The sequence below is a fragment of the Grampus griseus genome, assembly GCF_964374135.1.
Source record: "Grampus griseus genome assembly, chromosome: 10".
Classification (NCBI taxonomy): domain Eukaryota; kingdom Metazoa; phylum Chordata; class Mammalia; order Artiodactyla; family Delphinidae; genus Grampus; species Grampus griseus.
Window position 1 is genome coordinate 21,054,350 of NC_139004.1, and position 17,193 is coordinate 21,071,542.

Below are 17,193 nucleotides of genomic sequence, written 5' to 3' on the forward strand. Positions count from 1 at the left end.
GTGAATATAATCATGGCTGCATGCTTAGATCTGGATTCCTTGCAAAAAACCGAAAGTAGTAGTTGCCTCTCTTTCTTCTGGGCCTGTGGAGTACTAGGTACCAGGTACTGTGCTTAGGTGCTCGGTACTTCACAGAGCTAGTTCTTCAGAGGAGAACTCTTGAGCATTGCCGGAGACCCATCACTTGCAGGAAAGCCATGTGAAGACCCTTCCCGTCAACTGGTTCTTTGTCTGAAATTCCATCATTAGAAACATTTTTTCTTTTTGGTTTAATGTTATTTTCTAGTCTCAATGAAATTGGGAAAAAGTGATGAAGTGGAGATGAAACATTTTACTTAAGAAAGTGACTCTATGTCCCTATGCTGTGCAGGCACGCTGCGCAGGCCTTTCCAGGACCCTTTTAATGCCCTTAATGCTTGCTCTTCTCTTTTCTTTTTCATTGCAGTCAGGGCTGACAAATAAAGTGAATAACTTTCTGTGGGAAGAAATCCTCCACCTTCCTGCACCCCTTCCATTTGAGACAAAAGAGTTCAAAGCTCAGATGTTCTAAGTGGGTGTGTAGAAACCCACCATTCATCTCAAAACTTGGCTCAAGGTCAGCCTTGCCTTGATTCTCTCCACCATCTGGGTATTCTCTCCTCACTTCTCCTTGGACAGAATTTACCCAGCTACAGAAGTCAATTTGGCCTCCACTCATTTTTTTTCTCCATTTATTTTCCATGATTCTATTAGGGGTGCAAGTGTGGAACTGGAGTGAAAGAAAGTGGACTAATTCCATAGCTCAGATCCATGGATTAAGCTTTGGGATGACTGACTGTGAACTGAGAGCAACTGGGGGCTTTCAACCATGAGCTGGGAGTTCTAGTTTCCAATACATTGGATTAGGTATTAAAATTTCAACAGCTTAGCTTGCACAGAGGTAAAATGAAGATCAAAAATAATATCTTAAAATTCACATGGAAGTTTTCCCAGTTGTTAAACTACTGACTCAACTTTAAGCTCACTGTTCTGGACTGCATTGTGTTCTTCCAAAATCCAAATGTGACTGTATTCAAAATTGGAAAGTAATTAAGGTTAATGCAGTCCTTAGGGTGGGGTCCTGCTCCCATAGGATTACTATTCTCATAATGGGAAACACCAGAGAGTTCTCTCAAGTCAGGAAGAGAGCTCTCACTGGGAATTAAAAGGCTGTCATCTTGATCTTAGACATCCCAGCCTCCAGAACTGTGAGAAAATAAATTTCTGTTATTTAAGCCACCTAGTCCGTGGTATTTTGTCACATCAGCCAGGGCAGACTAAGACACTCATCCTTCTTTAATCTGCCTTGTGATAAAGGAGGTAAACCACACGGCTCCGTATTAGGCTTTGCCAAAAAGGAAGCTAGAGGGAGAATGCAAGGTTGGAGGAGGAAGAGGAAAGGTGGACTTGTCTTTTCTGTTTCTTTTTGGAGAGCTTCCTGTTCCTCTAAGTATCATCCCAGGAAGACTTCTGCATCCCAAGAGACGACAATTCTGTAGCAGCAACTGAATCCAGCACCATGCTGAAATTTTACACTTGTTGGCATCTCCGCTGTTTTCCACCTTGTATTCAAGGCACAGATAGGAGGACACTTGACAATGAAAGAGAAACTCCACGTCCTACAGTCTCTCTTCTCCCGCTGCTAATTCTCTATTAGGTCAGGAACACTGAAAGTTGCTAGATGATATTTTCTTGGTTTGTCATGGAAAGGGATTTAATTACTGAGTTCAATATCGACTATGTCCTCTCAGTGCCCCTAATAGAATGCATTGGCAATTGCCATTTGAAAAAAATTTTTGGAATTCTTTTTAATAATATCATTTTGTAGAAATAATAGTTTTGTATAAATTTGTAGAAATAAGCACAGATATTTTATAGAGAAATACACTTAATCTTTTCCTTAAGCCTATTTCCAAAGAAAGCCTTTTCTCTCCAGATAATTTAGTGTATTCTCCATTTGTGTATATTTCTGCTTTAGGCACAAGTGTAAGGCAATCTCTGTTGAACCTCGATGTTTGATGATTTTCTTTGAAAAAAGAATATATTTGCATTTAAATTTTAGGGGTTTTTGTTTCACTTTAATTGCTCCACAAAAATTATGCAATATAATATGAACCACCGAAATTATTTATCCAAGTAAGAAAATTCACACACACACACACTCCACATATTTCATCATTAGAGCTATGAATACACACGATTTCCCATTAGATTTTCAGAAAGGAGAATCACAATGATACCAAAATGCACTGGATATGCTCTGTTCACAACTTTGGGATCCTCTTCAACCCAAATGTCTGTGTTTACGTAATTATATCATTTATCGAGCCAACCTAGACACTTTTGAGAGAAAAAGGAGAAAGTAATTATAGGGGACAGCAGGAAATCGGGCGTAATCCAGGGAATTCACCCTAGGTATATAATGCTTAGGGAGGAGGGCATGGGATACCGGTAGGGTTTTTGTTTTGAGATATACACAGAACAATATCCTAACGTCTTAAATGTACAACTCAATGGATCTTACATGTTTATTAAACCCAGGAAACCAACTACCCAGATCATGACATAGAACCCAAAAGACTACTTAAATTTGACTACTTAAAAGACTACTTAAATTTGATTATACTTTCAAAAGTGAATATGATCAAAGCGGAAACCATCTGGATAGACATTAGGATTGAGATTCTAAAATAATGGCCATAAGTGGTCCTTCGATAGCTCAGTTGGTAGAGCGGAGGACTGTAGGTACAACACTTAGATATCCTCAGGTCGCTGGTTCGAATCCGGCTCGAAGGATGAGAATTTTGAAAATTGTAGACCGAAACAAATCAAACATACACATAGAGTGAGTGAACTCCTTCCGGTCCAAAAGAATAAACTGGACAGTAACTCCGCTTCAAGATAATAGCTCCCTCTTCAACCCATTTAGGAAAACCCTTTCATTTATGGCTCACTTCTGATTGAGAGAGGAGGCGCTAAGCTGATGAGACAGCAGGAGTGTCAAGAGTGATGGTCCTATCTGTATTGTATCCAAGGGCACAGGATAATGAATTAAAGCACAACTCTTTATTGTTCAAGGGCATTAATTTTTTAGTATACTCCTATAATCACTACCTATATCAGTTTTAGAATATTTCTAGCACCCTTCATGTTTGCTTCTACTTTTGAAATAAACTTATAGTCAAAACAAAACTACAGGATTGAGTAAAGATTATTTAAAGTATTCTAAGACTCCTTTCTTAAAGACCCTTCGATAGCTCAGTTGGTAGAGCGGAGGACTGTAGGTGTTTGATCTTTCGGTCATCCTTAGGTCGCTGGTTCGAATCCGGCTCGAAGGATTCCGTTTTCGAAAGGTTGTCATTGACACTGCAGGCCTGAACACGATAGAAAAATTGAACAGTGAACAGTTATTTGTGCTCAGATCTTGTAGGAATGAGTGTATAAACACACAAACGATCCTCAGGTACGCCTAAGAGCCTGTCAACAAAGGTTGCTTCAGCGAGACAGAAGGTGAGTCAGAGTGTCCTCTTGTGGTGACCATTTCTTCGGTACCTTTAATTCAAAATAACGAGTACGCCATTGAGGCATATTTTTGGGTGGCCTACCCTGGACCCCAACACTGTGAAAACAAGTCCTGGAGAGAATAAAGCTCGCGGTACAGGCAGTCGCCTAAATCAGGGCCAGGTATACATTTGACAATAGGTATTTGTAACGTAAGTATAAATACGAATCCATGTATCAACACAAATGTAAAACAGGCGCCAAATAAGTTTTTAAAAGAAGTAATTGTCAAACATTAAAATTTTTTAGACATTTTATTCACAAAATCAAATTTTAAATTAATATTTTAAACTAAAATTTTTTAACTAAATGAAAAGGTCACAGAAGAAATTTTCAAAAATTAAATCTCAACTAAATTTCCAAAACTTATATTTGCAAAGTTAAATTACATTTTCAAAACTTAAAATATTCAAATCTCTAAGTTAAATTTTGAAAAATAATTAAAATTTCAAACTTAATTTAAAAATTGAAATTTAAGTAACCTTTAGAAGTTGAGCCATCCCCCAACCTTGAGTCTCACCCGAGTCCCTTGGGTAAAATGCTATTTTGACCGCTAGAACACAAAGAAACCTCCCTTCACTCCCAAAATAGTTCTCCAAAATTTCCGGAAGAGCCAGCTTCATCCCGTCCTTTTGCATCTCACCGAGGAGTGCTATGGGGTAAGTTATACTTGGAGCTCTACCTCTCCGGTTCTGCCTCATCAGCTCAAGTTCTCTAACGCTTTGAATCTCCCGGCAGACCCGGGACCCACTTCCGCTCTCTCCTCTAGGCCTAGACTCGCGGACACCGCCCAATCTTGTCCTTTCCTTTGTCGTCACTCGGACCGACCCCGCCCCCTCGACACAGGCAGTCGCACAAGGTGTGCGTCAGAGGCGCGGCGCTTTACGGCTGCCCTGCTTTACCTACCCGCAAGCATGGAGGCAGAGAAATCCGAGAAGGGAGCCGCTGAGCTGGAACCTCTGGAAGGGAGTGATCAGAAATCAGAGGCAGAGGAGGAACAGGAGGAATCCGAAGGGGCGGCTGGCGGCAGCAAGAAACGGGTAGTGCCAGGTATTGTGTACCTGGGCCACATACCGCCCCGCTTTAGGCCTTTGCACGTACGGAACCTTCTCAGCGCCTACGGCGAGGTCGGGCGCGTTTTTTTCCAGCCGGAAGGTAAGTGCTCAGGCCTTGGCGGTGAGGGTAGGAGGGTGATGCTCGCTGGCAGTGAGCACGCAATATATGTCCTGTTGCCTCAGCTTGCCCTGGTCCGAGGCGCTAACGGAGCCGGGGACCCGCGTCCGGCTTCTTTGGTAAATCGATAGCGCGCATGTCTTTTAGGAGGCGGCGATGGGATGTGGATAGCGCAGTATATACCTCGCTGAGCCTTAGTTCTCGGATAGCTAATTTTTGGATTTTAACTTCGGCTCCGCCCTCCCATCTTTCCTGAGCCGAATTTACCAGTTTGTTAAATGGGTACAGCCTGAATTAAAATCTCAGTGGTTTTCCCACAAAACTGAACGTATCTCTTTGTCATCGCGGCCCAGTTCTAGAGAAGGTTTATGATCGGCCGTCCCCAGCTCGCATACAGACAGACACTAATTGGAATTGGGGTTGGGGGCCTGTGCGGGTTTTAAAGAGAGCGTTTAGGGCAGACCTGATAAAGGAGTTAACATTTGAGGAAAGGATTGAGTTAGACAAGGGGAAAAGGGTGGACTTTGCAGTTATCCGCTTCCGGGCAAAGAAGTTGAGGTGGGACTCTGGCCTGAGGGAAGGTTTGGAGAATTCGGCGAATGGGAGGTGCTGTTGAGTGGGTGCTGTATTGGCCTCCTTGACCACTGCTCTGTCTTTGCTTCGCAGACGGGTTCGTGAGGCGCAAGAAGAAGGCAGCGGCAGCCCACGCTGCGGGAGGAAAAAAGAGGTCCAAGTACAGCAAGGACTACACCGAGGGCTGGGTGGAGTTCCGCGACAAGCGAGTAGCCAAGCGTGTGGCGGCCAGTCTTCACAACACGCCTATGGGCTCCCGCAGGCGCAGCCCCTTCCGTTATGACCTGTGGAACCTCAGGGTGAGGGGATCGGCTTGTCTGCCGCACCGCTCAGCCTTCCGTCTTCCCAGCCCCAGCCGGCGCACCCCTGTCACCTCTTGTTGGCCCCGGCACCCCCATCTCCTCTCCATCCCAGATCTGCCCTCCTCAGATCTTTTCTTGTTTTCCCTTCCGCAGTACTTGCACCGTTTTACCTGGTCCCACCTCAGCGAGCATCTTGCTTTTGAGCGCCAGGTACGCAGGCAGCGCCTGAGGGCTGAGGTTGCCCAGGCCAAGCGTGAGACTGACTTCTATCTTCGAAGCGTGGAGCGCGGACAGCGTTTCCTTGCCGCTGATGGGGACTCTACCCGCCCGAACGTCTCCTGGGCCTTTGCCCAGCGTCCTACTGAACAGGAGCTGAGGGCCCGGAAGGCAGCTCGGCCAGGAGGACGTGAACGGGCTCGCCTGGCCAATGCTCAGGACCAGGCCCGCTCCAACAGAGGGCTTCTTGCCAAGATCTTTGGATCCCCCACCCCCTCAGCGAGCATGGAGGACTCCTCACTGGTTAGGAACTCTTGAGGGGCAGGGAGGCCCCTTCCACCTCCTAGCCCAGCCCAGCGTCCTATCTACCTGATAATGACTACCCAGGCAGACATTTTATTGTGTTTCTCAAACCAGGAGTGAGTGCTCAGACATAAAAGTTTTGAAGGCCTCTCCTTCCCCCTCCAATTCCTGTACATGCCTCGCTGAGGCACTTAATTCTTACTAGCATGATTATGACTACTGCACATGTCTGTTTTGCCTTGTTTGATTCTTGGCGACCTGCCTCCTGCCCACTGGGGCCCTCTAAAAATCCTGCTTTCTGGCCCCAGGAAGAGCCTTTACTTTGAACTAGACTGATAATGGCTAGTCCAGACAGCTGTTTACCCACCACATTACTGGGCATCAGCAACATCCTTTTAATTTAGAAAAGATTAATAAGGACAGGGCTTAATGGGTTAGAGTGGCTTGGGAGCCACCTTCCAAATGTATTTATAGAAAAGAAAAAATATATATATATTTTATATGCCTTTATAGTTTATGGAGGGTGGGGATGGTCATTGGATAAGTTCCAACTTCTGTCTGTGTCCCATTCACTCACCTTCACTCCATCTCCTGGTCTCAGACCCTCCCACTCCCCCCGAATTCAACCTGGACCCTTTTCTATGTATCTAATCAATTTCTTAGGCCATGTTATTAATAGTTATCTAATGCAGCATTTACTAAGTCGCTGTATGAGGACACAGAGCAGACCCTTGGGCCTCGGACCGGTATTGGCAGCACAGCAGGAGGTAAGCGGTGGGCAAGAGAGCAAAGCTTCATCTGGCTCTCCCCATCACGCGCATTGCCGCCTGAACCATTCCCGCACCCCACCTGGCCCCTGTCCGTGGGAAAATTGTCTTTCACGGAACCGGTCCCTGATGCCAAAAAGGTTGGGGACCGCTGTTACAGACCACTTAAAAAAAGATAAATGTTTAAGAACTAAATGCACAGAAGTACTACAGGCATCATGGTAGATGTGTATAAGGGGTAGAGTGGGGCCATGGGAAGACACGGGTGACTCCATCTGCATGTGTAGTCGGGGAGGTCTCCTGACTTCAAGAATGAGGAATATGTGGACTCTTATCGTCTATCTGGGCAGAGCCCAGACTCCTCTCTCAATTGTCCTGTTACTCCCGGCTGGAGTATCCGTCCACAAGGAAGGAACGAACTCAAACCGTTTGCCCTGGGGGCCCATCTGTCTCCTGCCTCAGGGTGACTAGACTCAAAATACCAAAAGAGAAAAATCTCTTTTTCTCAAGAAATTGGCCACAAGAGAAAGGGTTAACCTGTATTTGAAACAGCTTCCATGATGAATATTTTCTTTATCTAGAACTACAATAAGTTATAAATGTTAAATATCTGGGACAGTTACTTATTCACTGTCCACTCTGTGTGGTACCCTGGTAAACCAACATACACGATACGGTCAGGACTGGAAAAGGATGAGCAGAGACTTTGCAGTCAGGTGGCATTAATCACACTCAAGCTCCACCACTACCAACGTGCATGTCCTCTGACAAGTTATTTCTACGTGCTTCATTTTATTTCCTTTACATAGTAGAAATAACTTTTTAAGTTGTGATTATTAAACAAGATATCAATGCAAACCACAGCATCTGGACAGGGCATCTGACTTCTCAAGAAACATAACCTATTATTAGGATTATATCCATAAATTTATCATATGTCAGTATGTAGTGAATTCTGTAACAGATGAAGAGAGTATTTTGAATGTCATTGCCTATATAGTAAAGTAAAATAACTAATATTCTGTTGTTTCCAAGAGATACTAACTTTTGCATTTATGTAATCTTATCTGTACACCAAACTTAGAGACTAAACAGGACTACTACTTATACAATTACATAGATGATGAACTTCCAGTTCAGAATAATTGGTAAATAACTGCATGTAATTTATACATCATGAAGAGATGATTTAATTGTGGATGAGGAAGTAAAAAAATCAAAATTATGATGTATTTCAGTCTGAAAGGGCAGTTCTTGAGATTTCCCTACCCAGAGGAGGATTTAACTGAAGCTTAAGTCCATTAGAAGGACCTAGCAGTTTTTTATTCACCATTGTATATTCTTTTTTTCTTAAAGAGGGCCCCTCAATGTCTTAGAAGTTTCAAGCCCAGCCAGAATTGGCCTATCCTTGCTCTCATCCCTTCATTGGTAGAAGGCCTATGCGATTCTATCATCCAGAGACTGTCTGCATCTCCTGCCTTAATGTTGGGCTGTGGCAAGTGACCCATCATTGCACTGTGGGTATCGTTTGCAAACAGTATCTTTTCTGTTTTCTCCTACTCTTGTCCTCCCTGCTCTGGAGATTCATGTCCATTCTAGACTGCCCTTCCTCCAAATTTTGTGGTGAAATTAGCATCTGTGTGTGTGGTTTGTGGGAGGAGACTATGAGGGCTATAATGTGCTTTGATCTAGTCTACTTGGACACTAGTACTAATTAAGAACACTGATCAAATCCATATTTAGCCTTTTGCTTTTTCTGGAATACACTAGGTTTTAGATCCAGAGCCTTCATGATAATAACGTGATGGTATAGTTACTTTTAACCTAATAACACTTCAATTTTACTGTAGTATTTTATGCTGAATAAAATTCAAATGAAATCAACTGTGCAGATTATTTCAATAAAAATACACAAATTAATATGTCTTGATTAAATTAATTCAATCAGTATTCACTCAGTTAATACTTAATAAAACTTTTACCATGTTCAGAAAACTATTTTGGAAACATCAAATAATCAATATCCCTATTTACTAATGATGGCATTAGCTAACCATGAGTTTTACTTTTCAGATACCTATGCAAAATTATTTTCTAAGTAAGTTATTAGAAAAATAGACAAGTTTATAAAACTTGTGTTTTATAAGGGTTACCAAAAATACGGAGTTCTCATCTTAATACAATCAATGAAGATACAAATTTCAAATTCTTGGTTTTTATTAATCAGGGTATTTCAACTATCTCTAGAGTTGTCTGCTATTCTCCCATATTATCTGTTTTAACTTTAATTTTTAAAAAGGCTGTAATTAAAATGCACATTTTAAAATGGAAATTCTCATACCTTGTTCCCCACAGGTATACAGTTTTTAATAATTTGTTTATTTCACCCGCTGGTTACAGCCATAATAATACGCTTTTCCTCATGTCAGACTTGACATGAAAGTCACAAATTTATGTCTTTTACAACAAGTAACAGTTGTTGGCCAGGATGTGGAGAAAAGGGAACTTTCGTGCACTGTTGTTGGGATTGTCAGTTGGTGCAGGCACTATAGATAGCAGTATGGAAGTTCCTCAAAAAATTAAAAATAGAACTGCGATATGATCAGTCATATTCTATTACATTTGATTCTATTGATTTGAATCTAATCCAAAAAGTTATATGACCCCGATGTTCACTGCAGCATTATTTACAGTATCAAAGATATGGAAGCAACTGAAATGTCCATCCACAGATGACTGGATAAAGAAGATGTGGCATACATATGCAATGGAGTGTTAGCCTTAAAAAAACCCCCGAAACCTTGCCATTTGCAACAACATGGATGGATCTTGAGGGTAGTATGCTAAGTGAAATTAACAGTGAAAGACAAACATTGCACGCTTTCACTTACATATAGAATCTAGAAAACAAAACAAATTGAAAACAAACTCACAGATACAGAGAAAAAAAATGGATGGTTGCCAGATGGGAGGACGTGGGGACTGGGTGAAATAGGTGAAGGGGAATGAGGTAAAAACCTCCATTTACAAAATAAATAAGCCACGGGGATACAATATACAGCATAAGGAATATGGACAGTAATATTGTAATAACTCTGTATGTGGACAGATGGTTAGAGACATCTTGGTGATCGTTTCATAATGTATGCAAATGTCAAATCACTATGTAGTACACCTGAAACTAATAATATTGTATATCAACTATATTTCAATAGCCATTTCTTTATTCTGTCTTCTGAAAATATTTATAACCATAGTGTCCCTTAATTCTTTAACTGTACATCTCAATAATCATAAATGCTAATTTTGGTTTCTTCACTCCTTTCTATTCCCAAAGACTCAGTCACACAGTCATACAAATTTGTTATTAAAACTCTCTCATTCATACAAGTGCATCTGTTTTTATACCCAAAATCCACAATCCTAATCCTCATATGTTGATAGTTACTATACAAGCTAATTAACCCTTATTTCTGAAGATCCTTAAGTTTCCAGCTCATCCTTTACATATATATTAGTGGCCATTACTGTACTTCAAAAAACTACAGAAACTTCAACCTAACATTCAGCGTGTTCAAAGATGTAATCAACTTACTAGAGTTTAATTTTCCATAGGAATATTGTACCTCAGTCAGCATATTTCCTATTCTTGATACGTGTTAAGTAACAGTATCGAAACATTGAAATAAGGCAAAAAGGCAGTTGGCATTGCTTTTCAATATCATACAAAGGCATTGTTTAACAGACTCTCCCAAGAATTATTTAATACAGGGAATGTACCTGTGTTTGTCTATGTGTTTATGTGTGTGTGTGTGTGTGTGTGTGTCACTATTCCTGGGAACATGTAGTGTTTCTTCATCCCTTCCAACGATAAGAATTTCTGATCTAAAACTAATCTTTAAAATTTGTTAGAGAGCTTAAAGTAACAGCTGATTAAAACTTCTCTGTATTGTCACACCTGCAAAACTATATCTTGCAGCAACACTAGTGGTCAAAAAACTTGTGGTTCAGTAATTTTCAAGAACATCTTAGACTGTCTTTAGTTATACAAATAGTAATACAAAGGGTTTTATATAGTAATACACCTAAAATCTTAAATTGTGTTAGTTCAATCTTTTGTATTTTACTTTCTTTCACACAAAAGAAAATCCACATCCAAATGCTTGCAAAATGCTTTCTGCTATATAATCCTGAATTAAGGGCCCACGTGTCATTGATCATTACAAACAATGTATCATTAAACACTATATGGCTATACCTAATTACTTCATTAGAGTACAGAATGAGATTGAGCTTACCTGTATTCCTAGTTCCAAGAGGAGGACCTTCCAAGTATAAATTAAATACATATATACATAAACGGAAAACTGGAGAGAGGAGGAACAGAGAAAAACCTCTGTTGAGGAAGATGACTGAATTAGTTTAAATTTTGAGCAAAAATGACACTTGCAAGGGATAAGAGACAGAGGAGAAACCACATGGAGAGGACAGATAAAAATCTGGAGATGGTCAGGGCATACCAAGTATGAAGAGGTCAATTCCTCTGTGGATGCCAGACTAACTTGTATTTTCTCTTAGTTATAACACAGCATCCTCCTGCAGAACACAGTAAAAAGCCTGCCCCGGGACAGATGGAAAGTACTCATTTCGTGCCGTGATTCTCACAGTGTGATCCCCCAACAAAGTAGCATCAACATCCCCTGGGAACTTGCAGGAAATGCACATTTCCAGGCACCACCTCTGACCTACTGAATCAGAAATATGTTTTAACAAGCCTCCAGGTGATTTGAATGCTGGCTACTGTTTGAGAACCACTGCTGTAGTCCATCTTCCTGCTTTCGAAGAGGACCCTCTCATGGTATTCCATATAGAGAAAAGCTAGTACCTATTGGAAACACAGGGCTACTTCTGAAAATTTCCTCTGCCTCTCCCAGTAACATTGTTAAACTTTCAATAAAGTAAATCCTTTACTTCCCCTCCCGTGGATACAATATTCTCTGCTTGCTTTTTTTTTTAGTACCATTGAGTTGTGTCACTCTCCTTGTCAGAGACCTCCACAGGCTCCAAACTGTCAGAAAATCAAATGACAACTATTTCTTTTGGGGTTCAGGATACTGCACAAGAGGTTACTCCCACCATCTCAAGAGGTTTCTCCTCATTGTTTTTCAACACAAACCCTGAGAATTCTACCCTTTCATCCCCAAATATTTTCTAATATGAGGTCTTGGCTCAGGTTAGTTCCCTCATGAAGAAGAAGCTTTGTTCTCCAACTCACCCCAACATTTTTAGTTCATTCCTTCATTCCAGCTCTAGAACAACCACATCACCCTCATGAACTCTATTTCATTTTAATAGATCATATGCTCCCCATTCACTAACTTCAGTCATATGGTCTCTTCTACTGCTCTTGGAGCAGAGTGCTGAACTGGGATTTTGAGATCAGATGGGTCTGTGATTGAATCACTGCTCTACTGCCAACAGTGATATTCTCAAGAATCCTCTTTTAAAAAAATTCTATAGTAAGACCAATATCATCCCTCAGCGTTGTTGCAAAGATAATAAAACTCGGCATAAAGCTTAATCCAAAACATACGAACTCAGAAAATATAAGCTTCAACCATCTTATTACCGTTACCATACTTTTGGTATTTAATCATATTGTATTAGTTTGCTAGACTGCCATAACAAGGTACCAAAAACCAGGAGGACTTAAACAATCAAAACTTCCTGTCTCACAGTTCTGAAAGCCAGAAGTGTCAAATCAAGGTGTCAGCAAGACTGGTTCCTTCTGAGTGCTGCAAGGAAGAATCAGTTCCATGCCTCTCACCTAGCTTCTGGTGGTTGCTGGCAACCTTTGGCATTCCCTGGCTAGTAGAAAATAACCCTGATGTGTCCTTCATCTTCACATGGCAATCTTGCTGTTTTGTGTCTGTTTCCAAATTTCCTCTTTTTATAAGGACACTTGTCATCTGGATTAACACTTACCCTATTGACCTTATTTTAACTTGATTACCTCTGTAAGGACCAAATCTCCAAATAAGGTCACATTTTGAGGTACTGGGACTTCAACATATAAATTTTGAGGGACATAATTCAATCCATAAAACATATATTAATTCCCATCTTTATTTTTTTCCTATTATTTTTTATAATGACTTATTCTCTAAACTAGAGTATAGGCCACTAAAAGATAATGTCATTTTAAAAAGTACTACTTTAATCAAACAGAACTTTGCTTTACACAGAGTTGAATATGTGCTTCTTAGGGGAAAAAAAGTGTAGATTTAATGAAATAGATCCATGAAGAGATTCTCTGAATGAGTTTTAAAGTTGTGTACATTATAGAACAGTCAAATCATAATGCCTTACATTCACATAATATTCTTTAAAAAGAAGCCAAGACCTAGACAAGACTAATATTTCTCAACTTTAAAATATGGGATGAATTAAGGTAGGCCAAGTTAAGATGAAAATATATCTACTGCTTTGAAAGTATCTAAAACAGTATAGGTTGTCATCTATTTCTGCCTCCTTGAAACCATGAAGGTGCTAGAAATTTTGAAATTTATACTTCTTTTTCCAATCTTACCTTCTGGTGTTTCCCAAGAAGAAACAATAGCACTGACTGAGTAAATAAAAAGGCTTAAATTCCTAGGATTTTTTCCCCTAGTTAAATTTCTTAGTCCACAGGGGTTTAGTCTCTTGCCTTTAATTCCACTGGTGAAGTTATCTTCAATTTTTTCCAAGGTCATCAAGGTAATTGCTTCTGTTCCCAGCATAAGCTTTGTTTTTGATACCAGGTAGTAGAGAATGATCTGTTTCTTCCATCATTAATAACACAGACTGCTTGAAATAGTCACCTAATGTCTGGCTTTAACATCTTCACAATTTCTCCTGCCTCTGCCTGAGTGGTTCTCAAACTTAGATACTTACTAGAATCTTCTGAGGAGATGATTCAAAAATGTTTTCTAGTACCTGACCTTTCTGGACTCACTGAATCAGAATCTCTTCGGAAGAAACCAGGCATTGCTATGTTAACAATCTTCCCAGTTGATTCTATTGTGCAGGTTCTCTTCTTCCAAAGTTAACAATGACATCTTGGTCCCTGGATTTCATTGTTCTCTATCCCATGGAAAAACTTGTTCAATAAGCTTTTTTCGTTCACCCTACTTTCTTTGTCAGTTGACACTTTTAGATTAAGCTACTAATAAGCCTCAAACATGCTTGTTCTTCATTAAACAGCTTTCATATAATGCATAGGCTTGCTGCCAGTGATACTTTACTTTACTATGGTTAAGAAAAAGAGAATTATTTGCTAACTCAGAGTCTGAGATGATTGCTGAGTTGATGAGGGGTATTCCCTTCTGTACCACTTTTTTATGATTTTTGGGGGAATATTTCAAATGTTCAATAATGGCCACACATTGTCTTAAAATAGACATCACCAGTCACTACTGGCCTCTTTTTCCTTATGACAGGAGTGATTCAAATATTGGGCCTTCACTCAACAGTCATTACGTTCTTAGTTCTCTCTTTGTATGGCTCCCACTAAAATTTCCTGCCTGACCCTAATTAGAAATCTTTCAAAGCTCAGATTCAAATGCCTGATACTTATCACAGTTGGACAGTTTGGGGATATGTGTTAGTTCTTCTGATGACCGGGAAATGTGGAGTCCTATCATTTCCATGAGAAGGACCCATGGGAGGAGAAGTCCAGTAAACACTCAGAAGCCCCAGTAACACTATGAGTAGGAATAGTTGGAGAGCTCCTCCCTATAAGTGCCAAATGAGGGATAGATGGAGCCTTACCAAAACTCTACCTACCTTATTTCATCTCAGTCCCCAAATCCACTAAGCTACTTTGTAGCTGATTTAGAGTACTGAGCAAGTTGCTGTGTAACTGGGCTTTATGATACCAGATCCAATGGTGCATCAAGGGTCCGTGTTAAATAGAGATGCTCTATGGAGCCTCTGTCAATTCACAGGAAAAGAATACCTGAGAAAAAGCTCCTCACTCTTTACTGGGCTTTGTAGAGACTCAATGCTGCACAATGGGATATAAAGGAGGGCCATGTGACCTGAACTTCGTTTTAGATATTGAGTATTGTCTGACTCACAATCCATAAAATTGTGCAAGCCCAGTAGAGTCCTTCATCCATGGATATCATCCATAGTCACTTCCGGTCATCAGAGAACAGATACCAGAGAGCCCTCCAAGGAAGTATGAGTTCCATATAAATTCATATTTTGTACAGATATTTATATTCAGATATTTAGATTTGAGTATCTAGAAAGCAATATGAAACACAGTCCAAGTACAGAAAGCACAGTAAACAAAAAACAAGTATGTTCAGTGGATAGCAAGGAAAACTGCCTAACTAGATAAGACATTATGGAATATATGAAAATGTTTTCAGTTATAAGCAATAGAAACCCAACTCAATAAGACGTAATCAAAAAGGATTTCTTTTTTCTCATATAATTGGAAGGCAGTAGCTCACTTCAGCCATGGTTCTTGACCCATCTCTTGGCAATTCTCTCAGCTCTGCTTTCCCCAGAGCCGGATCAACCATGCCTGTGGAATGAGTGGGGAGGAGTTTATATAAGATTTTTCCTTTAGTCTAATTGGGCCAACATAGTTTATGTGGCCACCTTAGACCCATAATGCTAATTAGGATAATGCAAAGTGCTAAATTAGCTTAAACTTGGGCTCACAAACCAAAGGAAATGGTATTTCATGCCTGAAGTTGCCCTCGATTCATCAAACCACACTCCTGCCGCACAACGGATGAGGGTGAAATGTCAGCTCTAGATTAATTTCAGAAAATATATCTAAAAAGGGATCAAATTTTAGGCTCCTTAAAAGCTAGGTTAGAAAACGTACAGTTGATGCTATACATAATGGAAAGTAATCTATTTAAGGTTGCATAAGACAGTGTAAAAGGCAGGTAAACCTACTGAACTGAGTAGGATGGAGAGAAACAGGATAGATAATAGAGATTATTGTAAAAATCAAAACTAATAAGTTTCTGGACTAGAGTGGTTATAATAAGAATGCAAATGAAGCAATAAGGGTGAGAGACATGAAGAAAGTATAACAGGATCTGGTGACAGTGGAGAGAAAAGAAAGAGTCAAAGATGATACCCTGGCTCAGCAAAGGTGGTGCTATCAATCTTAATGGAAAAATTGGGACATGGGTCAGTGGTTGGAAATGGAAATGAGCTGGATTTTACATGGTTTGAGCCTTTAAGAGAAATGACTCAGGATGCTGGAAAATTAAAATTAGCTCTTATGGGAATGAGAATTTGGAGGTTATTTACACCTGAGTAAAAGACATACAATACAGATGAATACATTTTCTAAGAAAAAGCAGGTAATCAGCCCCTATGCTTTATAAGATTAGGAAAAAAGCAGCCAACATAGGCGTCAACAGAAAGAAATGTCAGAAAGACAGGGTGAGTATCAGTACTATACTGTATTGCTAAGGACACAAAAAAGAGGCAGGCAACTGATGTGCGGTGTTGGAGAGCACATCATCCACTTTGGTTCAAAGGTCGCTAATGATCTTTGAGAGAATACCTAGGTAGGAAATTGTGTAAAGCCAGATTATAGCATGATAGGAAATGAACACTTAGAAACGGAGGCAGTATAGATTTTAAGCTGGTGAATTCTGGAAGGGGGGAAATTAAGAGAAACACTAGCCTATTAAGGGCAACCTAAAGTTTAAAAAAAAATAGGGAATGAAAGGGCATCTATACATATTTGAAGAAATGAGGGAAAATCTCAATGAAGGAAATAAATGAAAAAAACTGGAGATAAATGAGGAAGGTTTCAGAGGTTGTTGAAGAGAATGTGCTTGGCATGTTAAAGGAGTCAGGATGTTTATTCCTTTGGGAGAAGAAAGGCAGGATAAAGAGATTTGTTTTGAAGTGGTCAGGAGGCCTCTACTAGAGATTTTTCTTGTCGGAGTAGATGATCCTATGCAGGGGTGGTGGGGTGGTGGTGGCTGAATAGGGTTGGAGAATGAGGGCTGAGAGTGTGGGCTTATGACATTGACAGAGGAGAGAAGACACGTCGCTGCAGCAGTGACTGTTCCAAACAACTCCCTTATCAGTCCCCTGCTCAGTCAGAAACAACCGATGTGGTTTAAATTGCCTGTTGGTAAATCATGATATGGCCCTACTGCCCCCGAACCAATTGCCCCCATGTCTCCCAGAGCAGTTCCAACTTCCTCTACCTGCAAGACTGAGGCTCCTCATCTAGACGAGATGCTGGATTC

General features: G+C 40.4%; 1 protein-coding gene across 1 annotated transcript; it reads left to right on the top strand.

Moving 5' to 3' along the window:
• Window positions 1–4,452: 4,452 nt before the first annotated feature.
• On the top strand, window positions 4,453–8,818 carry ABT1 (activator of basal transcription 1). The gene is made up of 3 exons (XM_082664391.1): window positions 4,453–4,734; window positions 5,419–5,624; window positions 5,781–8,818. Exons 1-3 carry the CDS (start codon window positions 4,494–4,496, stop codon window positions 6,159–6,161), a joined length of 828 nt encoding a protein of 275 aa, XP_082520517.1. The 5' UTR covers window positions 4,453–4,493; the 3' UTR covers window positions 6,162–8,818.
• Window positions 8,819–17,193: the final 8,375 nt, after the last annotated feature.